Consider the following 27,999-nt stretch of genomic DNA (forward strand, 5'->3'; position numbering starts at 1 on the left):
GAGAAACTGGCTTTTCTACATAATCAGTGATTTTCTTTGACATGACTCATCCTCTTTTCATAAGGACTGTGTTTAGTCTTCGCACACTTCTGTGCGTATGTAAACTGCACAACCGAGGCTTTTAGTCAAGGGCTGTGGACTAGAGGAAGACAGGAGGTTATCGTCCTTGGAAGAGTACTGGTATAGAAACAGCGACGGACACGCAGTGAGACAATCTGGCTGAAGAACAGGCAAAACCAGGGAGAATATAAATGGGCAGGTCAGCTGACCTAATCAGGGGCAGGTGAGTAATTGAGGCCAGGTGTGGACAATCAAGGAGGCTGGGAAACACAGGAGGGCAGGAACTGAATCAACAGGGGGGGTTATGGTTTGAAACCAAATAATATGCACAAACATAATCAGGTTGTCTTTCATCCTCTACCCTGAGTACTCACTCTATATGCTGTCATTACTCCGAAAATGCAAATGCAAAAAAAGCCAGAGTGCTTTTATTTGATTTTTTGTTGTTGTTGCATTGTGGGAGCAATGACAGTAATGGCAGTGGGAGCAGAACATGCTTGGGTAGACATGATTCTGCAGAGACAGATGATGAGACCAGAATGTCACCAGTTGTCACCAAGGTGTGACGGGTTGATTGCTAGGTTTGACGTGCTCGATAAATGGCGGTGACATGATGATTCATTTAAAAGCACCCAGCGTTATAGACAGACTGACAAACATTTTCTGTCAGAGGCAGAGCTGCTCAAAGCACAGCAAAGCTCTCCCTTTAGTGTAATGGACCAAATGTCCGCGCGCTTGTTGGATGTGCACGGACTGCACACAATAGCTCCCCTTTCTGCGTGTTCTTGTCGTAGGAGCAACGTACACTAAACCTAAATCCGAGCTCAGGCCTGTATAAAGACACCGGGGCCTAAAAAAACATGAGCCGCATGTTCATTCTATATTATTCCTCTCCTTTTGCCCACACAGCAGCTTATTGTTGCTCACTCAGACAAACCTTGGTAATATATAGTGTCCCCGCCTCTCCCTGTATCTGCACACGTACACACACACACACGCACACATAGACACACGCACACACTCACGTTGCGCGCTCTCGAGAGCAGAACGCGCAACAAGCGGACCAGTGGATAGAAGAGAGAGAGAGAGAGAGAGAGAGAGAGAGAGAGAGAGAGAGAGAGAGAGAGAGAGAGGGAGAGGGAGAGGGAGAGGGAGAGAAGAAGAAGAAGAAGAAGACGAGAGAAGGACGGATGCAAGGCGATGCTAGGAGCGGAAAACCTGATCTCTCCTGGTTTATCCAGCTGTTGTCGTTTTGAAATGATGTTTTACCACGGCGACATTTTCTAACACGATTCCTGTCTCTCTTTTTTTAATTTATGTTTTTGATAACCTGATCTATCCCCCAACATCCGTCCTGATGTGCTGCTGCGCCTCATCACGATTCTTCAAGGATATGCAAAGCGGCTGTCATCACGTCGACGTTATTTCCCATTAAATGCAAGGATGTAATATCGGACGCAAATGATCAGCACTGACAAACGACGCCCGGGCTTGATGATCGCTAAAACTCGACGGAGGGAGACGGAGCATCTCGGGTCTGTGCGTTAATTTGCGCCTAATTATTGTTCTCTCGCGTGTGACCGTATATTCGCCTCCCCTCGCCAATCGGAGCTGTAAGGCCCACAGCCCGCACCGTCTCTGGCCATGAAACCCGTGGGAATTATGATACCAACGTGACGCACAGTCACACAGCACAGCGGGGAAGACATCGAGCCTCGACAGGACGGAGGGAGGGTGTGAGGTCCAGCAGAGCAGAGCCCCGCACAGGACACTGATCGCAGGAGGAGGACGCCCAGTTGTTGTCGGACACATCGGGCTAATGACTGCTGTATAGTCCAGCGGGTATCGCCCACCAACGTTTCCCGACTGAATATTAGATTTTTTTTTTTTTTTTTTCATGCATCGGGCAGAGCGGAGCGGGATAAAGGGAGGAGAGTACAGTGGGTGCACGAGGGCGCGGAGAGACGGAATGCGGAAGACGCAGTGAGCGAGGAGGAGGAGGAGGAGGAGGAGGGAAACCGGAGGATTGACGGTAAGATATGGATATAGGCTATGAGGATGCACCCCGCCCCTCTTCACTCTCTCTCTCTCTCTCTCTCTCTCTCTCTCTCTCTCTCTCTCTCTCTCTCTCTCTCCCCCTCTCTCTCGCTCTCTCGCTCTTTCACACACGCGCACATACATGTCCAATGCATGATAAGACAGCAGAGGTGCCCTGCTCCTATACTGCTGCTGCTGTCAAGGACCATTTCATCGCTGAGGGACAGTGATCTGATGCGGGGCCTAAACTGCTCCCTTCCATTATAGCTGGGTCAGTATAGTATAGGAGTGTGAGGCATGTGCTGTGAAATATTCATGGGCACGTGATTTGCCTCCTTTGGGCCTCAGAGGAGTGCAGAGAGAAAGTGGCCTAATGACTCAGGGTGTCTCATGCTGGCCACCATGGTCTGTCTAAAGTGGGCTGACTTTTGCTCATTACACTCACACACATCACACTCCTTCCTTGCGGTGTCTGCTGTGCTGCAGTGGAAAGCGGTGTAAACATGCACACACACACACACACACACACACTCAGGTTTGATATAAATGTTCGCTGGTTTGGTTTGCTGATTCACCTCAGATGGGAACATGAGGAGGAAAGAGAGGGAGAAGAGGAGAGCACGGGCCGAGCGAGAGTCCATTATCAATATTTCAGCGAGGGGATGAGAGGACTGGGTCAGTGGAGGAGGCCAGGCCAGGAGGGAGGAAGAACGGAGAGAGATGCAGAGGAGGAAGAGGAGACAAATAAAAGAGGTGGAAGGTTGCGGGAGGGAAAGAGGGACCGAGGGATGAGAGGAGAAAGAAACGGCTCAGTGGCCGACAGGACTCGTGCTCTTCTGTCAGGAGGAATGTCTGATACATTTATAACCTTGAGTGTGTGTCTATCGTTTGTGAAAAGAATGATTGATTTGCATTGATTTATATGAATAAGGTGACTCAGTTGTGTGTGTGTGTGTGTGTGTGTGTGTCTGTGTGTGTGTGTGTGTGTGTGTGTCTGTGCCTGCGCCGTGCATGTTAGATGGGAAAGAGAAAACAGAGGTTTGTTTCTATGTAGGGATGATTTACATCAACCACTGAGGAGAACAAAAGAAAATTGATTTGCTTAAACCACTCAGACACGCACACATGCACACGCACACAATTTGGATGTATTTGACTTGTAAAACGCAGCATATTTGTCTCTTTTCTGTTCAGACCACTTCACCCAGGTTCCTATCGTGTCTCTTTGCTTCAGTCCGACACACTGAGTCTCCTGTCTGTGCTGTGAGCGTGTTTGCAGGCCCGTTCAAGGCTATCAGTGAAATTAATATTGTGATATGAGATTAGACGTCAGCTGGGATTTCACTTGTTACAATATTGCAATTAATATTTCATTATAGATCAATTGGAAAAATAATTGGGTGATTAAATGACAATGAATGTTTTGTCTATGCAAAATAAATCAGGGAAACGTGTTCTTTGGAGCTCAAAGTGACATTAAGTTGCTTGTTTTGTTCAATCAAAAACCTTCATTACATGTGACAGAAAAAAAAACTAAACATATTACAATGGAAAGCAGCCTCCCGTTTAAGATGCAGCGAGGGAATCTTTTGGCATTTTTGCTTTAAAGATTATTGAAATGTGTAATTGCTCATCAAAAAAAGCTGCAAATTGATTTTCCGTCAATCGACTAATTGCTGTAATTCTGCTGTCGGCTAGAGTTGTGTTTCCGTGTGATTGGTTTCAACATTACAGAGCTTATCAAACTGAAAATGAACAGCAATGACCATCATGTCTATATTTAATTTTTGTCTCAAAATTGGGTGTGTAAATAGCTCTAAAAGCACAAATAAGCATACCGTTTTTTAACATGTTTACATGTACAACACTATTTGTTTACATATATTGTCCAGGAGGTGTATATGATGTGATTTCCATCACGGTGCCATTATAAGGAAGAAAAAATAATTCATGATATTGACACATTGTGGCAGGGCGAATTTCTTGAAAACAAAATTGATAAATAAATTGCATAATATAACCCAGCAATCCGTGTGCAAAACACACTGTTACCCAAGTGCTGATTACAAAAAACAAACAAACTGCAAGGTGATTTCTGCAAACCAAACCCTCAACACTTGAGAGATTCCTTTTATATATTTTTCCAGTATCGGAGCTCTAATTGGCTCTCCATCCTAGAGGTACACCATATACATGATGCAATGACAAACAAAGGAGGTTTAACAACACCTCACATATTCATGGGGAGGCCTCCATCTTGTAAACGCTATGGGATGCTCTCCGGCGTGATTCATCTCACGGTATGAATGGTCCTATGGCTAAAGACAAATTGACCGGCTGAAGCCTGTTCCGCCGTCCTGATAACAAAAAGCTGCTGGATGCACTCGGCTCTGCTCCGTCACACCTCCGTCAGTGATTCCGCGGAAAGCAGGGGCAGTTTTTGTTGCCCTGACTTTTAGTCACGCTTCAAGATCACAACCCTGTTCTTTTGTCCAGGACTTTGTCGTAGTGACATGTCGAACGCGCTCATATTATAGGAAGAGGTTATGATGACACACAAATCATGTTCAGTGCAAAGAGGCAGGACGGGGACATGCAGTCCAACAGACGACGCTCAAGGTTGCTCCGAATAGAAGTCTGTTCTTTTTCCGAATGTCAGCCTCTGTCAGAAACATGAAGGTTTCTCTTGTTATCCCTCCGCGAAGATGATGCAGTCTCTTCAAATGCTGTAAGAGCTGGAAAAGCTCACACGCTGTGTACGCTCGCTTCATGCTCAAACTCTCAATGGCGACACGCACTCGGGCAGCATCAACCTGAACGCGCATTAGTGCAACTGTAGATGTGTTCTGTGTTCAACGTTAGCGACCCATTATGAATATTTCACCCACCCCAAGACTTTTGGTTCCCGGTCACTTCACATATTGGAATTTACATTTTCCAGGATCTACATTGTGACCTTTACTGCAGCATCTCCCTGCTGTTTTATTGTGAAAACTATCAGCAGTGTGTCGGGAATTATTCACACCAACACAGTGTGTCATTTTAAAGGGATGAATCACAGTTTTTCAAAAAATGTGTCTGACAGTATCACAACACTAACATGCCCATATGTACGTGAAAAGAGGTATTAGTGGATGTGATTGTTCCTCCTGTATAGAGCTGACCTGGATAAAATCCATACCACGTCACAGGATATGTAATTGGAATTCCATATATTAATTTATCATTTAATATAATGTCTTTTCTCTAAAATCCTCATGTTTAAGGATAAAAAATAAGCAGCCAGGATTATCGGTTTTCAGTTAATCCAATATTTCCACAAAGCAGTTCTGCTCTTTGATTTGCGGTTGCTCACAATAGCGTATTACACTTCGTGGAGCAACATCTCTTGCAGCGCTGTTGCTGTTCATACTGGACATGAAAAGATCCGTCTTTGCTTAACTTCTATTTAAAGATGAGAAATGTAAAGCCAGTATGGTAATTTTAAGGCAAAGCTTTGAAAAACACATTACTTAATTGCTGCATCTTTCTTGGCCCATATCGTCTTACTGGTTTCCCATCATACTTTCACACTCGTGTGGTTGTGTGGAACATGTAAATTGCCTTCTGCCTGGTTACAAAATCATTTAATTGATTATTCGTTTTGTCTAGAAAATGTCCGTTAAAGACTCTCACTGCCAATGGTGACATCTTCAGCTGTCTTGTTTGGTCCCGCCAACATGCCAAAACCCAAATATATTCATTTCAATGTCCTGTGCAACAAAGAAAAGTATAACATCTGCACAGTTAAGAAGCTAAGAGATTGAAACTAGCAAATGTTGGCCGTTTTTGCTTAAAGCCAAAAAAAGTATAATTTTATTATTAATGAGTTGCTTTTTTTTGCTGTCGAATCACTAATTGTTACAGTTTTAATTAACAGCTAAGTTGTAGTTACAGCTGTAAAATCTGATTTTCTTTTAAAGCCCTGTTATTCATTTCATAAAAGTGCCTGACAAACATAGACGCCTCAGCATAAGTCCTCCATAATTACACCACGCTTTAACAGCTATGCTGTTACATTGCACAGCATTTTAATCCTCACATGATCAACTCTGTAATTATACAACCGCCTTAATGACACGAACGCTCACACGTCCTTAACATGCGACTTCCCCCCTCTCCGCCACACAACATATAGGTCTTTATTCAGTTCACATTACCAAGTTAAGGTTTGATCACCTCTGACATGGAGGACTTTTACACAGACTGCTTCATATTTGCTTAGGAATGTGAATTAAATTTCCCGTCACTTACAAAGAAGCAGTGGCCGGCCGTCAGGGCCGGCGAGGCCTTCTCTGCTGGCCTTAACAGAATCACAAAGTTATAGCTATTTTATAATTTAAAAATTCATTTAAAAAACATTTATTAATTAAAAGTTATATATATATATATTAATGTAATTGTTTTTCACAAATACACTGCATGTATTATAATTATTTTACCCTATTAGCTTATGTTGTCATTGAGCAGCTCCTGTCTCCTGCTGCCTTGCTTTCTGTTTCTGTAGCCCGGTCGCTGGCCGGCTTGACGCGCGCTCCTTAACGCTCTTTGACGGCGACGCCTGCTAGCCGCGCTCTGGTTCTGTCCTACTCCCAGACAATAGACCCTGCACCACACACTGCAGTACTTTAGGTGGCGCTGTACGCACCTAGTCAACTTGGGTGCGCTCCTTTTAACGTGTAGAAGAAGGACACTTTAATTTACAGAGAAGAAGAAAAATCTCTAGCTGGAGGACTGTGGACTCTGTGTAACACTGTGTAACACTACTGGCAAGCGCATCTCACCCTGCTTGTGAGACACGCGCAGTCGAAACTGGAGGTGGGGCGGGGGGGGGGGGGGGGCGCTGCGATCACAGCTGGCCTATAGGCCAACACCATGGACCGCCACTGCAAAGAAGGGAGTGCTTCACAGAGGATAAGGAGAGGAGGGACGATTACAGCGACGAATAGCTCTTTCAACGTACAAGTATTGTTCTAAGACCGACACCGAACGTGTCCCCTGAGATCACCCCGAGGTCTTGTGGGCTGTTCTCTCCGTCTGTGAGGTGATCTTCTCCTCGACAGCTTCATACCTCAACGATTCTGTGTCACACTGAACAGCGATGAGGTAAAAACAAAACTGATCGATGACCAAATGCTCCAGAAATCCTCATTCTTCCAGAAAGTGCTTATGGTGCACTAAGGCATGATGCAGCCGAGGGCAGAGATACGATCTTGATACACATGTGAGAAAACGTATCAATGTTTAATCAACCTTGCAGCAGTCTTTAGAAGAGACTCAATTATTTTGGTGAAAGGAACTTACTTCTCACGCTAAAAGGATGTAACACGCATGTAAAGTACTATGAGGAGCCACGGATTTTCCCTCCTTGGCCTTCCATAATGGAAACGTCATATCTATCTTTATAAGTGTTAGCATTACAGATATGTAGTAGTTTGTATGTTAGCGGATGACTAAATGTTAAAACTCATGTCTAACATTATGAAAAAAACAAACAGTGGATGACTTTGAAAATGACTTTTAAAACACAATCTGCATATCTGCAAGGCGTTTACTCCCGTTCCCCGAACCCGACGCTCTCAGGGGTGTCCGACACGTAGTCTAGGTCGTATCGCTCCGAACTTGGCTCTGAGCGTCGCTTGGTTTCTCGCCTGCAACAAGCGAATGATTGACAGAGGGCGACACCTCCATTCCCCAGAGCCGTGCATCGACCAGACAAACATACAGGCTCTAAAACCCTGTAAGTGGCTCTGACTGCGGTGAGTAGGCCTCAGCCCTCTGGGAGCTCTAGAGGTCAATGGTCTGAAACAGGCTCGCCGTCACAGAGGGCACTGTAGCGCGTTTAAAAATCCTCTCACAAGCCTTAAATGTTATCGACGGCGACAAGAAAATTCTCGACACTGTTGTTATTAAAAAAGTATTTCAGCCATTAAAGCTTTTACTTTCGCTTTGCTGTCAGAAGTCTAATCTCTCTGTCTCTGCCTCACCTCTTGATTGCTCACACACACACACACACACACACACACACACACACACACACACACACCTTCACACACTCGTTCTTCCATTAGGAACATAAGACTACAAGGCTGTTTTGTCACTTTGTGCTTCGTAGTGATCTGCCCCGAGGCGCTGATAGCTTTCTGACCGAAGGAGGGGGAGGCTAGTCCCTCTTTCGCCGTCTCTGTTGATTTTATGGCCTCCGCCTCCAACAGTGTGATCTTTGGCCACGCCGTGATTTCACATCAGTTTGAATGATTTCCAACAGGCTGACTTTAATGGCTTTCAGGTAACATTTTATCCTCACAGCAGCGCGTCAATCAGTTTGGACTTCGTATATATAATGCTTACCTTCTGAAACCCACAGGATTTGAGTGGCAGAACAAAACATATGTTCGAGCTAGAGAATACTTTATGGATTAAACGTTTAATGTTATCAACATAGATAGTGAAATTCTCTACTACAGTCCTACTACATATTCCCAAACGCAGATTGCTCACATTTCAGGAGCTGTAACCTGTAAATATTTGTAATGTTTTCCTCTCCAATGACTTAAACCCATAAAGCCAAACACTGTTGAAACCCACTTGACCTAATTTTAAATTTGATCACAACTCCCAGAATTTCCAAAAATACCAAATATTTTTGGCTGAACTTTGGGTGAATTTGTGTAAAATAATGAACACAATCATATTCCCATTTGATTTAATGGAGCAGCCATAACAATAAATGAATGTTTCACTTCACAGAGAGTTGGAAAAAGCTGAATGGTGGTTTTAACAATTGTAAGGGTAAAACCACTGTTAGTGAAGGGGTTAATTTGATCATTAAAATTCATTTTCTGCTGCTACTAATTTACTATTAACACTGTTAGATATATGCAGATAAATGCAGTTTCTCTGTGTCTACTGTATGTGCACATGGTTGGGTGTGTGTGTACTACTCACACTCACTCTCACTTAGAGAAGGCTGCTCCTCCAAGTAGGCCGGTCGGTGGCCCGGGGCTGGATTTTGGTTGCAGGCGGGAAGCATGGTGCTACGAACAGGGGACTGGGTGTGTGGCTTTGTCAAGGCCCATCAGTGTCTGTGCTCCACTTACTCTGCATCAACACTTAAGAGTGTGTGCGTGTGTGTGCGTGTGTGCGAGAGAGAGAGAGAGAGAGAGAGAGAGAGAGAGAGAGAGAGAGAGAGAGAGAGAGAGAGAGAGAGAGACAGAGAGAGAGAGAGAGAGAGAGAGAGAGAGAGAGAGAGAGAGAGGGGCTATGGGGCTATGTGAGCAAAAGAACATGCTGCCATAAGGGTTTTGGATGAGATGAGCTGTGTTGTGTGTGCGTTGGTATGCGTGTGTGTGTGTGTGTGTGTGTGTGTGTGTGTGTGTGTGCATGTGTGTGTGTGTGTGCGTGTATCAGTGTGAGTGTGTGATGAAAAAACGTAAAGGTTCTCATTCTGGTGTGTCTTTTATGTACTGTGTTTAGTGTGTGTGTGTGTGTTTGTGTATATGTGTGTATCACAGTGGTCCCAAGGCCTTTATTACAGTCTAGTTGGTTCAGTGGACTTAAAGAAGGCAGAGGTCTCTTTTCTCTTTCTTATAAGTGTGTGTGTGTGTGTGAGAGAGAGTCTGTTTGTGTGTGTGTGTGTGTGTGTGTGTGTGTGTGCGCGCGCGTGCGTGTCTGTGCGTGCGTGTGTGTGCCCTGTACAAGCACACGTCTCTGAATGCATGTTGGACATTTGTTGAGGAGTGACCTAAATCTGTCTGCCATCATTACCTAACAAGAAGACGGAGAGAAAAGCAAGTAACAAACAAACCCTCGCAAGCACACATATGTATCTTTATACACACATACGCTCTTGCACCCGAGCACACACACACACACACATACACACACACACACACACACACAGGAGACCATCATGCTGGATACTATGCACACATTGCAGGAGCAGATTGGAAAGCTAAGCAGTGGGGGAAAAAAGTAATGCCGTGCAAGACGACGTTCAGCCTCCATCCTCCCTTCTGTCCAGGGCCAAGAGTTCAGACTATATTAGGGAGTCACATTACTGTTGTTCTCTTGTGTCTCGTCCTCCTGCGTCCCGTATGTTCCCTTGTTAAACTCCACAGCGCAGCATCACCCTCGGATCACCTGCGCCCTCAGTCAGCTGTTTACCTCGTTACTCTTGCTGGGGAGGAGATCGTCTCCACGACATCATTTATTTAGGATTACTGAAAAGTAGCCTAAGCTGAGCCCAGCCCTCTGCCTGTGTGTGTGTGTGTGTGTGTGTGTGTGTGTGTGTGTGTGTGTGTGTGTGTGTGTGTGTGTGTGAGGATGGAAAGATTAAGACTCTTTTATGGGTCAGTGGCCACTGTTGCGCCTAGCTAATTACAGATTTAAAACACGTACACACGCGTGTGCTTTCACTCACAAACACGCAGTTACACATCCAGCACATCCCTCTCTCTCTCTCTTTCTCTCTCTCTCTCTCTTTCTCTCTCTCTCTCTCTCTCAGACTGCACTGTGCTATCACCATGGTAACAACAGATTGAGGGACTTTTCGCTGCACCAAATGCACAATTGTTATCTATTCCTCTCTCTCCTCTCTGACTGTCTGTCCACTTGCCATCCCGCTGTGTTTTCTCACATGCACTCTTTCACTCTCAGTGTCTGTTATAGGTCATTCCAACACACACACACACACACACACACACACACACAAGGAGAGGGTGTACTTCTTCACTCTTACACTTCTCCCTCCCCAGGCTCTCCTAACGCGGCTGGTGGTGTGACGTCCTAACTCTTCCTGCCCAGCATGGCTGTGTCACTGTGGTTTTTGGGGGTGTGTGTTCTCACTCTGGCTTACGTCGCGCCCTCCGGCCAAGGTAAGCATTACAGCTCTGAGGTAGTATCATGTTGAGGTGTTGATTGTGACACAGCAATCAGCAGGATTAATCAGGGGGAAAAAATGAACAGAAAGCAATGGATGATACCATTTCTACGTAGATTTGCATGACTCCTTCATAAGTCATTGTTTTGCAAATTGAGGAAAGTCGTTAAGGAAATTGGAACTCACTGCCGCTAAAGCAAGGCAAAGTCCTTTTGTGACATGCCCAAACAAAAGCTTGTCAAAACGTCTGAAGTGTGCAGCCTGTTGCTTCAGGAGCCGCCTGCTCCTTAATATGCGATCAGTCATTCAGCACCATGGACAGTTACAGTCCACCGGCAGCACACTGATTTAACTGTGGGTTTAATCCTGACGCAGAAAACACCTTTATGTGCATAACATGATACTCGAGATGATGTGAACAACCGGATTAAGGATATGGTAATGTGACTTTCCCCAATAACCCTGCTTTACACAGATTAATATGTCAGTCAGGTGAGTTTACACACAGAGAGTGTGACAAAGTAAGATCCAGTCTTCAAGGAGAATACAATTAAATATTACAATCTTTTTCTCTTCAATTCTTTTTTTTATACCTAGCATCTTATAGTCGTGACTTTATCCGCCCCATTGACTTGAAACACACGACATTGTGATGTAGTTCCCTCATCACATCACAAGCAGGTGTCACAGCGGCGCTGCAGTGGGATCTATTTCAATAATCGCGCTCCGCTTGCATCTGGGAGTGTAAGCTCTCACACATGTCTGCTTTTTAAAGATTAAATTATATCAGACACGTTAACAGCGCAGAAATATAATAATGTTATGGATTGCTTCCATTTTGTACAGGTATTAGCATGTTTGGATCGAGATAATCAGGGTGTTTAAATTACATTTGTTGTAATTGGGTAATTAGTGAGGGTGTATCATCATACCTGCTCATGGCTGATTAAATCCCTGGAACTGTATTTTAAGGGAACTCATCTATAGATGTCAATACAGCACTCAGCCTGTGAAAAGGTTTATCTCTTATCTTTGCAAGAGAAAGTAACTGAGAGCATGTTATCAGGGTTATCTCAACCCAGCCTATTAAACCACACAATTATAACAGACCAACACAAGGGACGACAAGTTAGGATGTGATCATTTTTATAAAATAACTCATAATAAGATTATGGTTTCTCTTGAACGCTGGAATTATTTATTAGGCTCAATGTTTCGGGGGAAATTGAAATGGCATTCCTCATGAAACAGACGTTTTGATGAGGAATGATCAGCCTCACGTGACTGAATGGAAACATTGATACATTGTGTAAAAAGTGTTTTTGACAGAATCCTTCATAATCCATAATCCATCATGAAAATGATTGAGAGAAATAACAGATCATGAAAATACAATTCACCTAAGAATACAGTTACATTAAATAATGAATCAGAAAACAAATCAGAGACAAAACGTGTTTAATCTGTGATCTCTCTGGTGTGAAACTCCAGCTCTTCCTCAGCACTATCCTCTTTTCCAAATATTGTCACTTCTACTTAAAAAGAAATCAATATGGCGACGCCCGGGCCACCCACTTTGATCTCAGAAACCTGTGGGTGATGTCACTACGTTCATCGTTTATAATCTATTCATAGCACAATATAAAAAGTCTGTTAAGATGATTTCCCTTCACTGGATTCTCCAATCATTACTGAATTGGAAGACAGATTAAATGCTAATTGTTCTTAAAACGTTATTGATGAATGAAAAGGATTTCTCTGCTTTTCTTACTACCTCCACCTTTTACCCTCTGCCTCATCCTATCCCCCCCGTCTCCTCCACCTCCACCCCTCCTGAACAGCCATGTCCCGGGCCGCCATGCCGTTCGGGCTGCTGCGCCGGGAGCTGGCATGCGAGGGCTACCCCATAGAGCTCCGCTGCCCAGGAAGCGACGTGGTGATGGTGGAGACAGCCAACTATGGACGCACCGATGACAAGATTTGTGACGCAGACCCCTTCCAGATGGAGAACACACAGTGTTACCTCCCGGATGCACTTAAGATCATGGCCCAGAGGTGTGTATGTGCTGAGTTGCGCACCACGCTGTCTGTGTTTGTGGAAGAGCTTAAACCATTCAGCGAGGGCGCACATTGTCATGACATACTTGTTGTTTTATGTTTGAGTATGTGCAAACATTTTGGAAGCAGTTAAACCAATCAATGAGAGCATCTACTGTTTCTTACATACCGTAGTGTGCACTGCCATGCAATAGACCTGTGGATTCATGTCAGAGGAAACGTTAGACGAAGCCAATACTTCTGTTGGGAGTCATGTGTACGTGCAAGTGCAGTAATCTCTCCAGCTGAGTCTGAGTGCCTGACTGCACCATTAGCTGTGTACTCAGCAGTGTTTTCCTAGAAGAACTGATCAATATTCAGTCAGAGGGAGAGGGAGAGTAGACAAATGGAGTGTCCTTTGCTTCCCCTTTCCTGTCTGTTAATCACTCTCCGTCCTTTCATTGTTTTCTCTTCCTATCATCCCTTTTTCACTTATCCATCCATCCATCTGCTGTCCTCCAGGTGTAACAACAGGACTCAGTGTGTGGTGGTCGCAGGGGTCGACGTGTTCCCTGACCCCTGTCCTGGAACATACAAGTACCTGGAGATCCAGTATGAGTGCGTCCCTTACAGTAAGTATCCATATTTATAAACACGTACATAAACACACACGTACACACACACAAACATGGTTACACGCAAATATGTGCATGTGCACGCGAAACACAGAGATGTAAATCTATATGGGTCTGGCTATATTGTAGGCTTATGTTTTTTTTGTTCTTATAACCTCTGATGTCAACTGTATCCCTGAGACATTGATGGATAGAAGTTTTTTTTTTTCTCAGGGAGTGAGTGAGTGTGTGAGTGTTTGTGTGTGTGAAATACATAATGAAAGGTGGATGGAGAAAGTACAGAGAGGGAAACTGTAGGACATTTGCATACTGTATGTCTTCTGTATGTGTGTGTGCCTGTGGGTGTGTGTGTGTGTGTGTGTGTGTGTACGTGAGAGTGCATGTATGCAGTTACGCGTGCATGCGTGTGTGTTTTCTTTTTCAGATTCACGCCACGGGAGTTGCTCTCTTTTCTCCACAGGAGCCTGATTGAGGGAAGGAGAGATCGGGGGAGGTGGGGGGAGGGAGAGGGGGAGGAAGGGGGCGTAAAGGAGGAGGGAGGGGTATGCAGGGTCTCTTTTGTGCTTCTTCTTTCTTTTACGTGAACTATAAAGTTTGTAGTGAGAATGACTTCCAAAGTCTTTATCTGTGCAATTCTTTCTTTCTTTATCTTTTTTTTTTCTTTCTTTCTTTCTCTCTTGCTTTCTTTCTTTCTTTACTTTACTTCCCTTCTTTCACCCTCTGACTTCTCTTTCTTTCTCTCCCTCTTTTTTTCCTATGCTTGAGTAGAAGTGGACCAAAAAGGTAAAAACAAAACATTGTAGCATCTTGATCTCTTACCCCCAACCCCCACTCTTTTCTCTCCTCCTCTTCCTCTCTCCTGCCATCTCTCTCTTCCTCCTACCCTAGGACGTTGTTTCGTAGTCATGCTGGATGTTGCCCCCCTTTTTTCATTTCCTACTTGGTTATTTTGTCACCCTCATTTTACTCATCTATTGTGGTTGAAACCCGTCCTTTTATCCAATTTTATCCAGGTTCTGCACATAGTCCCTCCACTTTTCTCTCTCTCTTTCTCTCTCCAGTTTCTCCCCCTCTTCTTCCTCTCTTGCTCCTGGTCGATCTCTCTGTCTCTTATTTCTCTCCCTCAGTCTCTCTGTGCACACACAAACATAAACACAACTGCTCAAACAAACATAAACATAATCTTCTTACCTTTTCTCTCTTTCTTGCTATTTCCTTTTCACAAACAAGCACCTTTCTTTCTTTCTTTCTTTCTTGCAATCATTCCTTCCTACTTGTCTGATCATCCTCTTCATGCTTATTTTCCCTTTTCTTCCCTTATAGGAAGAGCCCCTTATTTATCTTCATAGGAAAAATAAGACCAAATGTGTGTGATTGTATATCCTTATGGATGTGTGCTTACCAAGCACTGCTTCCGTGTGTGAGTGTGTGTGCATGCCTATTTGCATGCCAGTGTGAGACTGTACAGTGTACATATGTGTGTTCATACAGTTATTGACATGTGGGTGGACCAATCGTTGTGCTCGGCGTAAACTAACCTGCCCTCTCATTCACTTCAAGGCAAAATTTAGCTCCGCCTTCTGCGTCCCTGATTCTACCTCACACCCTTTTTCACTCTTTTTGCACTAACCCACACCCACACTTACGCACACACACACACGCACACACACACACACACACACACACAAAGCACATAAACACACTCACACACACCTTTCATTGCAGTGTCCCTGTTGTTTTACTCACCACAAACACACATACACACACAGGCTAACAGTGTGTGAATTTCAACACATTTACGTCTCTTCTGTTGCTTGCCTCTTAAGATCAGCACAGGTGTTTTAAATCCTTCTCTCTTTTTCTCTTCATTCTTTTTTCTTCTTGCTGCATCAACTGCATCTAATTCGATCCATTTTTCATGCGTCAATCCATTTTCTTCCCATCTCCACTATCTTTCCACACTTTTCTGCTCCTCACTTCCTTCCCCGCTCTTCTTCTTCTTCCTCTTCTTTCTGACATCCTGCTATCTCCCCCTCCTCACTTCCGTCTTCCAGTTTTCGTGTGCCCGGGCTCACTGCTCAGCATCCAGCCGGCCTCCTCTCTTCTGGAAGCGGAGCATCAGTCGGGGGCGTGGTGTAAGGACCCGCTGCAGGCCGGTGACAGGCTGTACGTTATGCCGTGGACGCCATATAGGACTGAAGTGCTGTATGAGTACGCCTCCTGGGACGATTACCGCCAGAACAGGGTCACCACCACATATAAGTGAGTAATGTATCGATGTACACTAGATGGATGCATTGGATGGATGGACTTTAAGTTCAATCAGTTAAAAATGGAACATCACAATGCAACACTGACTCTCTAAATGAGAGTTTAAAGTCCCTAAAACCTTGTTTTCAAATGTTAAACATCTAGTAACTGAACATATTAACTGAACGTATGAATAGCTAAATAAAAAAACAAGCTGAGTTCAAGTTACAACCCTTAGATTTATATCATCGAACCCAATGTTTTATTCTTTTTGTGTTTGGTATTTATTCTGCTATTAAATGTGTTAACACTACAAAAATAAGGGTGGAGTCTGCCATTCTCACTCTGGCCTTAAATGTGCTCGTGTAGAACCTGTAGGATGAAATAAACTCTCTTTTCTAAATAACTTCCATGTACATTTCATATTTCCATCATTCTCTCCTAGGTTGCCGAGCCGCGTGGACGGCACAGGCTTTGTGGTGTATGACGGCGCTGTGTTTTACAACAAGGAGCGAACACGCAATCTGGTCAAATATGACCTGCGGACACGCATCAAGAGCGGCGAGGCGGTGGTGGTCAATGCCAACTACCACGACACCTCGCCTTACCGCTGGGGAGGGAAGTCAGACATTGATCTGGCGGTGGACGAGAACGGCCTCTGGGTGATCTACTCGACTGAAGCCAATAATGGACGCATCGTCGTCAGCCAGGTACAGCAGGAAGAAGGAAAACAGATCGATGACCGAAAAGAGAAAAGTATAAAGGGTTTTATGACTGAGTTATATCATCTTCCCATGTCTTTTTTTTCCCATTTGCAGGTGAACCCGTACACCCTGCGCTTTGAAGGTACGTGGGCCACCGGCTTCGACAAGCGCGGGGCAAGCAATGCCTTCATGGCCTGCGGGGTGCTCTACGCCGTGCGCTCCGTCTTCCAGGACGATGAGGGGCAGGCCGAGGGTCGAGTCGGCAGCGACATGGTGGTTTATGCCTACGACACCAGCCGTGGACAGGAGCTGCCCGTTCAAATACCATTCCCCAACCCATACCAGTATATCTCCTCCATAGACTACAACCCCAGAGACAACCAGCTGTATGTGTGGAACAACTACTATGTGCTGAGATACCCGCTACAGTTTACACCGCCACCGCCCACTAAAGGTCTGTGGAACAAGTGCACTTATGCATCTGGGCATTCTGCTGCGCGTTGAAACCAGAGAAACAGCTGTGTTTCCATCCCGCCAGGTCCTCTCTCGTCTCTGATGACGACCGTCCGTTCCTACACGGCCACTGTCTCGTTGACCCCAGTGCGGCCGTCGGCCTCTCACCCGATTGGCGTCATAAACCGAGGACCCTTTGACCAGCGGCCGATCACAGCCATGGTCCCTTTGACCCCACGTCCTCCTCTGCGTGTCCCCTTGGCTCCTGGGGGCCCCGGTCAGGTGGGCGGATGTGAGGGCCGAGTGGCGCGAGGGGTGCAGTGGCCGCCCACGCTGAAGGGAGAGACAGTGGAGAGACCCTGCCCGAAAGGGTCACTGGGTAGGTGTGGCGTGTGTGTGTGTGTGTGTGTGTGTGTGTGTGTGTGTACAGATGTGAGCATGCCAATCCGCATGCTGCTCTGTGTGTGTGTGTGTGGGGGGGGGGGGGGGGGAGCTGCATGTGTGTGTCTGTATCTTGTTTCCCTTTGAAATGTAGTCGGATGTCCCCTCTTTGAACTTGCCCTCATATTAGAGGGAGAAGAAGAAAGAGTTCATATTGTCAAGAGAAGCTGGATTCGTCAACTCTTCCTCTCTCCGTGTGCAGCTGTCTTCATGCACGCAGCGCTCCCTCTGAGCCAAAGCTGTTATTCAGATTATGTAGATAAGCCGGTGGGGCTTCTGCCTCATTCTAATCACGTTGGATGGTTTGGACATTGGTTTTAGCACAGAGGTGATGGATTCACCGGGGAATGATCTGATACGAAATGTTTGCAACTGAACTTGGTGTAAGAGACTCTAGTTCTGTGCTTTATTAATTTTTTATGCTTTACTGAGCTTTTAGTCTCTTTTAGCTCATAATAAAAAATTTACAGTACATTAAGTTCAGTTTCAAAGCAATTCACTGGTGACAGTCAAACAACCTACAGCTAATTAGCCAACAACCCGTGTGTTTTTGACAGAAGTTAACCCAATAGAGACAGAAGGAGAGTAAATAATTAACCTAAATGCATCAACTAGACTTAAAACACAACTCCAAATGAACGCTTGTGTTGTTTCTTGCTGGAACTTTCTAAAAATTTACTTAGAAAGCAAAAAGATCCCATGCTTTTTTTAGTTTTTGGTTCCACGCATCTGTCACAAAAATGACACCTTAATGGTTCGTATATGTTGTCTTAATTATGAAGTCATTCTGCATGAAACAAAAACATTAGTATCCAATTCTTGACTTCAACAGATAATACGCATTTACAGTCCACATTTTTAGGAATAGTTCCTCCTGATTTATTGTTTATTTCACAAACATATACTCAGGTTTTATTGACTGTGTGGTCTTTCATTAATTATTGATCAAATCCATATTGTTTTGTATTTTTGCTGCACTGCATTATCTGCTTCGAGAAAAATGTAAAAATGAAAACAAATGCAAGCGTTTTTGAGCTGCATGCAAAGGTAGAAGATTCATGGGAAAACATTTGCAAGTGTCGAACCACCTCAAGTCCTTTAAAACACAAGCCGTCCTTTCTCTTTCTGACAGTGTGTGTCGCCCCGTCTGCCTCTGCAGGTATCGCTTCCTATCAGTGCATCCAGTCTCCGGTGGGTTGGAGCTCCAGAGGGCCTGACCTTTCCAACTGCACCTCTCCCTGGGTCAGCCAAATTGCACAGAAGGTTAGCCACACAAACACACACACACACACACACATACACACACTCCCACACACAAACACACACTGTGCAAATCCCCTGAAGCCAGTCAACAAGCAGCTCTCTCTTAAATGTCAAAATATTTGACATTACAAACACTCCCGCCTCTCTCCAGATTAAGAGCGGAGAGAACGCGGCCAACATCGCTGGGGAGTTGGTCAACTTGACCCGGGGACGAATCTACGCTGGTGATGTCAGCATGTCGGTCAAGTTAATTGAACAGCTATTGGACATCCTGGACTCCCAGCTCCAGGCCTTGAGACCAGCCAATAAAGAGTCAGCAGCGCGCAATTACAACAAGGTACATTGTTCCTGTTGTCAGTCCGGAGGTGATCTTGACCTTTTCTGGAAATGAGAGCAGAAATGTCAGCGATGATGATTTTAACAGATTTTTGGAAATTCTTTTTTTTTTAGCTGCAGAAGAGGGAACGCACATGCAGAGCTTATGTTCAGGTAAGAGAGACAGACAAGCAGACAGGTAGATAATAAAAAGAGTAAGAATAAAACACTTCTTTCTCTTTTTCTCTGTCAGGCGGTCGTTCAGACAGTGGACAACCTGCTGGGTCCTGAGGCTCTGGTGTCCTGGGCGGACATGAGCAGTGTTGATCAGTCCCGCTCGGCATCGCTGCTATTAGACGCAGTGGAGAAAGGAGCATTTCTATTGGCAAACAATCTGTATGAAGGCCGCTTCAGTGACAGGGCACCAAATGTTGGTATGTGGTCCCTCTCTTTTCTTTCTTTTGCTCGACACGTGTGGAAATTACCAGTTCATCTGAGCCTGTGTGTATGTCTGTTCCTGTGGTCACAGATCTGGAGGTGTATGTGCTAAATACAGAGGCAGACATACAGGATCTGACGTTCCCTCACTCCTACGACAGCGACAGCATCTTGCAGATATCAGCACTGGCTCTGCAACAGTACAGCAACAATGGTTTGTGACACACACCAACACTAATCAACATGTTGGGTACAGCTGGGTATTATAAAGTAGGCCGCCTGGGTTGGTAAACCATGGGACAAGTATTGGCTTGTGGAAGTAATATAGTTTTTGTTCACAGATCAAAATTGTCTCAAATGTTCTCTTCACTATGTCCACCTTTCCTCTGCAGGCCAGGTGAAGCTGGTCCTCTCGCTCTATAAGAACCTCGGCTCCTTCCTGACTACCCAGAACTCCACGCTGCGACTCGGATTGGGGCTGGGCCAGGGATCGGAGGCCAGACGCAGGAGTCTGGTGGTCAACTCCCATGTCATCTCTGCCTCCGTGCACAGAGGATCCAACAGAGTGTATCTCTCCGAGCCGGTGATCTTCACTCTCAGACACCTGCAGGTCTGTTTGAAAACCTCTTGACCTCTATCGTTAGAACGAGCAAATCCCCTCATGGTCACTAAGTATCATGTGTGCTGTATGCTCCTGAATATGACTTAGTGTGCGTTTGACTCCACAGCTGGACAACCACTTTGGCCCCAACTGCTCTTTCTGGAACGGAACAGGGGTTTCTGGGAGCGGCCGGTGGTCCACGCAGGGCTGCCGTCTGTTACACACTAACAACACACACACTACCTGCGCCTGCAACCACCTGTCCAGCTATGCCGTGCTCATGACATATCAGCAACCGGCTGTAAGTAGCATGCAGCACAAACCTGCTGCATTATTTGAGTGTGTGTGTTTCTCCTGAAGCGCTTTTCTCGCACAGAACAGAGGCACAATGTCACTGGCGCAAAATGTAGCATGTAGCATTTGTTTAGATGTATGAGTGAACCGTGTTACGCAATATTACTGCCGCTACTGCCTCATTTAAGTTTGCCAGGTGCAGAACTTGTAACTTCATGCATCCAGCTCCGTCCTCGCCCGACAAAAGCTTCCTGACTCCACTTTTGTCCACCCATTCGCTGAAGCACAGTTGGACTACACCCCCACTCTGCTGTTCAAAATGTTGTTTTAAAGTCAAGCGCAGAGGGGGATGCTAATTGTGGGTTGTAGCTGTAAAAGAGGAAGAGAGAGAGTGATAAATGCCGCAGGCTATTTTGTCCTGCCATGAAATTGAATTAAGTGCTTCTCTGCAAGATGTCCTCTTTGTTGGGTGTGATTTTATTCATTTGAATAGATGTTATGTAACACACTGGGACACACAACCAGAGGCACACAAGGACGCAACACTAAATACATCCATATCCGCTCACAATCCCGCATCTGCACCTGTTCCTGTACTCATCACCGGCGCTTTCTTCCCTTTCTGCTTCAGTTTGGGGTCGGTGTAGAGGAGCTTCTTGTCTACGTGGTTTCCTGGGTTGGCATCTCTGTCGCGCTGGTGTGTTTGGCCACCTGCCTTACCACCCTGTGCTGCCAGGGGGCGCCCTGGCACACGGACCACAGCACCATCCACTGCAACCTGTGGGCCAACCTGCTCATCACAGAGCTGCTCTTCCTTGTTGGTGCCAACAAGACGCAATATACGGTGAGTGCTCATTCATGACTGATGTATTTCAACGCAGGTGGTCGAGGGTCGCATTTTGTGAAATATTCCATCTTTCCTATCTGAATTTGCAGGTCGTGTGCTCCATCATTGCTGGCCTGCTACACTTCTCGCTGCTCTCAGTGTTTTGCTGGTTGTGTCTGGAGGCGGTCGAGCTGTACCTGCTGCAGCGGGAAGTGTTCGAGGGCCGTAACTCCAGGAGGAAGTATTTCTACCTGTGTGGCTACTCCATTCCTGGGCTGGTGGTGGCCGTCTCTGCAGCCATAGACTTCAGAGGCTACGGCTCCAAAACTGCGTATGTTGACTAGTGTGTGTGCGTGTGTGTGTGTGTGTGTGTGTGTGTGTGTGTGTGTGTGTGTGTGTGTGTGTGTGTGTGTGTATTGGAGAAGGGGGTGGGAGGAGTATATTTTTGTATCCTTAACTGACCTTGCTATTTAGGAGATTATTATTGACTGTGATATATTTGTGTGTGTCTGTGTGTGTGTGTGTGTCTGTAGATGTTGGCTGCGAACAGACAATTACTTCATCTGGAGTTTCCTTGGACCGGTCGGTGTCGTCATTACGGTGAGAACAGATATTTCATACTCTCAATCGGACACAAACATTTTTATATATTTTTAATCATCAGCGTGTGATAACATCATGTTGAGTCATTAATAATAACTACATATTACGCCGTCTTTGCTCTCAGTTGAACCTGGTTGTGCTGGTGATGACTTTACATAAGATGCACAGCACTGCTGCTCTGAAGCCAGACTCCAGTCGCCATGACAACCTGAGGTAAGCGCAGTGTCTCGTGCGGATCTGTTGTGTTACGTGAAGATGTTGTGTTTCAGTGGCTCCAATCACATTATGAAAAACAATTAAGTGAATCAAAATAACAACAATCATAATAACATTACATCGTAACAGTAAAGTTGAATGCACATTTCTTCCCGTCCTGTTGCATGTTTATTTGTAATATTATTATTCATATCATTAGTAGATTATTAATTATTTAACCTGATTAAACTAGAAGTACAGCATTGTATTTTAAATGGAAATGAATGTTTCTTGAGCTGGACTCAGTCTGTTATGTTTGAAGGATCTATAACATTTTCATCTGAGAAAGGGAACCAATGTAAAGAAAATAAAACAGTTGTGTTTTATTAAAGCTCTCGCATGTTGAGTCAAACATTCACAGCTTTTCCAAGATCAGAAAGGAAATGCACTCCAGCGGTGTTGACAGCAGTATGGAGTTTGATTTAAGTCATTTGCTGGTCTGGATAAGTATGTAAAAAGAGATAATATTTGTGTTTCCAGACTATTAGCTCTCATACTTTCTCACTGCCTGGTTTGACAGTTTGAACGCAGTTCACGAGCAGTGATCGACTGCTGCATTACTGACTCCCCGGCTCTGATTGATTGCTTTTCTTCGGGCGAGGTGCGAATGCCATTAGGGGCCCTGCGAGGAGGAACCAGATTTTTTCCACAGATTATCTGTATTACTGCAGGTTAAAGTGACAGTTTGAGTAAATATGACAGAAAGTAATTTGTATTAAAGTTTGCAACTGTAGCTTTCCAACTCGGCAACTGGAAAAATCAACTTACCAACAGATTTAGGTGAGTGAAGTCTTGTTCTTGTCAGAGTGAAAATTCACATGTGATTTCCAGGGCGTGGGCGGTGGGCTCCCTGACGCTGCTCTTCCTGCAGAGCGTCACCTGGTCCTCGGGCCTGATGTTCCTGTGCGCTCCGTCTCTCCTCCTGGCGTACCTCTTCTCCTCCCTCAACACCGCCCAGGGCCTCCTCATCACCATACTGCACTGCACCCTCGCCAGGAAGGTCTGTCTCTGTGTCCATCTGTCTTTAAGTAACAGTAGGACCTCGTCATTTGTGACTAACCAGATATGTTGCATGTCGAAATGTTGCATGTAGGGTCAGAAGGACTACGGCCGATGCCTGCGCCTCTCCCAGTGCTGCGTAACTTCCTCTTCCAGCTCTCCGGACTCGGTGAAGGGTGCCGCCCTGCGGTCCAACAGCCGCTACACCAGCAGCCAGAGTCGGAGAGCCACCGCGAACAGACAGGTACATTACAATACACTCCTCTAAGTCTCTGGCTCTTTGTCTCTCTTTCTCTCACTGTGTCTGAGTCAGTTTGACCTTGTGTGAAATATTGATATTCCAGAGTCGTATCAGGAGGATGTGGAATGACACCGTTCGCAGACAGACTGAATCTTCTTTCATCGCTGCAGACGTGAACAACACGCCTACTCTGAACCGAGGTAAAGATTTTTACTCTATTAAATGTCAGTGCTGCCTCTTCTGTTGTGCAGTTTTATTTATGTATCTCCATCTCTCCTCAGCTGCTTTGGGGAATCACTTCCTGACTAATCCAGTGTTGCAGACTCACGCTGGAGCCTCTCCTTACGACACAATGCTGGCTCAGGGCTACAACCAGCCCTTCACCTCCACAGGTACATTTCATCACAACGTTCTGGGACGAGCTTATGTTTTCAACTCTCCCTCTTTATGTTGGTATCTTTCACTGTCCTTTTACTTATGTGTACCTCCCAGTACCTCGCAAAACGCATGATTGCCCAGCTACGGCCACTCCTTCAAGTTTTGGCAATTTTGACATTTTTTCTTGCAATTTGCAACTTGCAATTGCTCACTTACAAACAAACAGTGATAATACTGTTTCTAAATTAGCGTAAACATTATTTGTCACATTTCTTTACCTGAATTATTTGTTAGCATACATTTATATCTGTGATGAGATAATATTGCTTCTACTTCCTGAATTTCCCTCTCTTCAGTTGAACATTTTTCTCTTCCTGTACATTCTGAATGTTTTGAATGAAAAGCTTTTGGTTTATACCCATGTGGTGTTCTGTTTCTAGTTTTTGACCTTGAGTTGTTTGTCTTTTAAATGTTTTCTTCCCCTCTCTGTCTCTCTGTCTAAACGTGGACCAGTAGGAACCTTCAGAAAGAGTATGAGCTCTCCTTTATTGTGCTCACTCGAATCATTGAGCGCCACTTCCTTGTTCAGTTCATAGACCACCTGTGCAGCATTTGCACACAGTAATTATTGACCATAAGGACATAACATGCATCTCTCTCATGTGGCGGCATAACTGAACATTTCATCAAAGAATGTTTTCAATATTAACATTTTCCTGGGAAAGCCACTTCCTCACTACGCACATGAACCCTGAACTCTCTCATCCATGTATCCATTCATTCACCTGAATCTCTTCATGTGAACCTTTTATGGTTTCCCTGTTCGCTAATTTTCACCTTCCTGTTTCTTCCAACAGAAGGGGGCGTGTCCCAGAGCCAGGAGTCCTGTGGGTTGGACAGTGTGTGTCTCAATGGAGGCTACACCCCCAACACCTTCACCCTGCACGGTCTGGGAACCACACCCGGGTCCCGAGCTGGAGTGGTGGGCAGCACTGACCTCCTGCGGGAGGGAGGAGTCGGTATAGGAGGTGATGACATCTCCCCGGCCCTCCTCACCCCCCACGGGGCCACAGATCTGGGCAGCGGTGCTGGAATGCGTCGTAACCTGTCCGATGCGGCGGCGCTGGAGAAGATGATCATCTCCGAGCTGGTGCAGAGCAACCTGAGGCCCTCAGTTGCCATGCCGGTTCCTCCTGAGCGCTACGGAAGCCTGGCGCGGCCTCAGCACCACGACAGGGCCGCCCTCACACACACTGCCACTTTGACTCGACACGCGCAGCCACCCCAAGAGGGCTGGGCTGCCACCATGCAGCCAAACGCACACCACACCGCACAAGAGGCCTGGGCGCACACGCGGCACCACACACAGGACGCTGAGGCACATTCCACAACACGTGGACAAGATCACGCCACGGCGCCGCGCTTGCATGACGGCTGGTCACACTCGCGGGTTTCTGGAGACTCTGAGTCCCGTGAGCTGCTGAAAGACGGGGACAGGTCCTTGCAAAGCACTCTGAGCCGCCGCGGGCTCCAGGACAGGCAGCAGGCGCGCCCCCCTGACGTTCAGGCACGGCCCTACTCCACCCTCAGCCGCACACCGGGCACCCTGTCACGCCACCGCGGCACAGTGGAGCCCAGCCTAGGGACCGACAGAGACCGAGAGAGGGACAGGGAGAGAGACAGGGAGCGTTACCGGGACAGGCCCCTCCCGCCTCCTCCTCCTCCTCCCCCACAGGAGTCGGACTCCCTGTACAAGGCTCTGGAAGAGCCCCTGCTGATGAAACAGAGGGATGCAGGTGTGGAGGCATGGAGAAGTGTCCAAGACAGAGACAAGGACGAGACGTTTCTCTTAAAAAGAGATGAGATGATGGACGAATGGAGGGGAGGAAACGAGAGAGGGAGGGACGAGTCCTTTACCTCTCAGACGAGAGATGAAGAGATGGACGAATGGAGAGCTGGAATGGAGAGAGGGAGGGAGGAATCTCATCTGCTGGAGAAGCGAAGTGGAAGGATGGAGGTGTGGCGGGGGGAGGCGGACCAGGAAGAGACTTTTATAACGCAGAAGAAAGATTTTGAGATTGACGGATGGAGAGGTGGGATGGACAGAGAGAAAGATGAATCCTTGTTTTTAAAGGACAGAGATGGATGGAGGGCAGGGATCGAGCGAGAAAATGAGAAGCAGAAGGATAGAGCGCTGGATGTGTGGCGAGGAGGGATGGATATAGACAGGGACGAGGCTTTCCTGTTCGAGAGCAAAGATGGCGGCCTCGACGGGAGGAAAAGAGGGAAAGATAGAGGGTCTCTTCGGTATCACGGCGAACGAGAGGATTCTGACAGCTTCGCGCTGCCATTGACCCCTGATCTTGACCTGGACCCTGACTCCTCACCTATCTACGCCCGGGATTCAAACCCCTCCCCGCTCTACCCCGGAGACCGCCGCTCGCCTCCGCTCGGCATCTTCCCCCGAAGCTCACCCCCGACGAACATCTTCGCTCCTCGAGATAGTAACTCGCCTCCAAACAATCTCTACTCGCGCCACTCCCCCCAGGTGTACAGCCGAAGCAGCTCCCCTCCTCGCTTCTATACCCGCACCTCGCCTCCGACCCTCTCTTACCCGGACAGCAGCCCCGAAGGTCCAGAAGAGGTCAACAGCCCCATGGGCCAGACCCAGCGGCCCGCCCTGGAACTGCCATACAGCCTGGGGCGACCCCCGCTCGGCCCGCGGCCCAATCATCTGCAGACCTTCTACCAGCCGCCGCCGCCGCCGCTGGCGTCCAATGGAGAGGCAGTGTACACAGCAGAGCCCACCTCGGAGGGAGACGACGGACAGATGCAGCGGGTGACGAGCCTGTGACTAGGGCGGTGGTGATCGGGGCATAGAAACCAGGGACGAGGAGGAAGACGGTGGTGGAAACAAATAACGAAGACCAATCTGATGGAAAAGATGATGATTATGATGGCAAAGAGGATAATGATGAGGGTTAATGAAGGTAATGATGATGACACTGATGGCTCCTCCCTGCTTCTATCTCCCGATCACCACGAGACTTCCCCCTTTTCATGTTTTGTTACTTTTCTATGACTGTGATCCATTTATAATTCTTCCTCCTCCACTTCCTCTCTTTGCTCTCTCCTTCCTGAAACCCTTCTGTGTCTTCCCGTCTCATTGGTGCTCAACCTTATTGGCCCATCGTCTTAAGTTTTTTATTAGTTTGTCGGCTGGGTGTTGCCCTTCCCTGTAGCAAGCAAACAGTGTGTCAAAGAAGCACTTGTGTGTTGCCAAAAAATCCTTTCAAAGAACATGTGCATGACTTTATAGTGGCTTTACCAGGCTACATACTGTAGGAGGAAAGTGCTGAAGTGTGTGTGTGTGTGCGTGTGCGCGTGTGTGTGAGCGTGAGTGTGTGTGTGAATAGCTTGATGAGCATGCGTGTGTGTAAGGATGAGTGTGAATGTGTGTATATACATCACTCTTGTATAATTAATGTATCACAGTGAAGCATTTTATCAATATCAACTGGGGGGGGGGGCTCTTACACACATCCCCTCCTACTGATTTTGAACTCTTGACCAATCCCATTTCACATCAAGACCCCCCTGAATCCTCCGCCCAAACACCACCACCCCTCCCTCCACCTGCCACAAACTGTTGGTGATGGAACTCGTTGCCATGGAGCCTGTCATAGCAACAGAACTATTGACTCCAGAGCCAGAGATCAGATGAAACCTCAGAACTTTTCTGCAACCCGCTGAGATCCTTGTAAATATCGACCTCCAGTGTTCTGATTGTCTTGTATTGCTATTGAAGTTCAAGTAAACATGTGAAATAAATGTTACCGTCTCTCTCTTTGTGTGGATGTACAGAGAGAATGGTGTTTCACTCGAGGGAGGAATGCAGATCTGCAGTCATTGTTGATGGATAAAATGAAGAGACAGTCTGGGTCAGACGGATGAAAATAATTGCTTTTACAAGCTGTGGTTTATGTAACGAAGTAAATCTACTCAGTACTATAAGTACTTGTACGTTACTTGTATACTTCCATGATATATTCTACTCTTCACACTGAAAGCTACAGTTAGTTACTTTGTAGATCGAGACTCTATATACTAAAAATATGATGATTTCAATATGAAGCATTGTTACAGATTAAAACAACCCATCAGTATATAAAGTGTTAAATTGTCTATGACTCACCTGGCTACAATTAAGATGGTTCTCATGCCTCAGTACTAATAAACCAATACTACT

At 46.1% G+C, this 27,999-nt stretch overlaps 1 protein-coding gene across 3 annotated transcripts; it reads left to right on the top strand.

Annotated features, from left to right (window-relative positions):
• The first annotated feature begins 1,220 nt into the window (after positions 1-1,220).
• Positions 1,221-27,992, top strand: LOC137795046 (adhesion G protein-coupled receptor L1-like). Of its 3 annotated transcripts, XM_068592261.1 has the most exons (26): positions 1,221-2,092; positions 10,893-11,012; positions 12,859-13,072; positions 13,577-13,686; positions 14,458-14,472; positions 15,744-15,951; positions 16,385-16,649; positions 16,758-17,097; positions 17,182-17,475; positions 18,697-18,800; positions 18,952-19,137; positions 19,251-19,289; positions 19,369-19,549; positions 19,645-19,767; positions 19,946-20,163; positions 20,282-20,455; positions 21,080-21,292; positions 21,385-21,605; positions 21,808-21,874; positions 22,002-22,090; positions 22,964-23,132; positions 23,226-23,375; positions 23,476-23,572; positions 23,654-23,764; positions 24,264-24,281; positions 24,608-27,992. In XM_068592261.1, exons 2-26 carry the CDS (start codon positions 10,943-10,945, stop codon positions 26,602-26,604), a joined length of 5,673 nt encoding a protein of 1,890 aa, XP_068448362.1. In that variant the 5' UTR covers positions 1,221-2,092; positions 10,893-10,942; the 3' UTR covers positions 26,605-27,992. The 3 variants fall into 3 exon arrangements, with proteins under 3 accessions (XP_068448362.1, XP_068448363.1, XP_068448364.1); XM_068592262.1 differs by lacking the exon at positions 14,458-14,472; XM_068592263.1 differs by lacking the exons at positions 14,458-14,472; positions 24,264-24,281.
• The last annotated feature ends 7 nt before the right edge of the window (positions 27,993-27,999 follow it).

This window comes from Clinocottus analis, unplaced genomic scaffold (genome assembly GCF_023055335.1).
Source record: "Clinocottus analis isolate CAN_PGR_092001 unplaced genomic scaffold, fCliAna1.0.p SCAF_27, whole genome shotgun sequence".
Classification (NCBI taxonomy): domain Eukaryota; kingdom Metazoa; phylum Chordata; class Actinopteri; order Perciformes; family Cottidae; genus Clinocottus; species Clinocottus analis.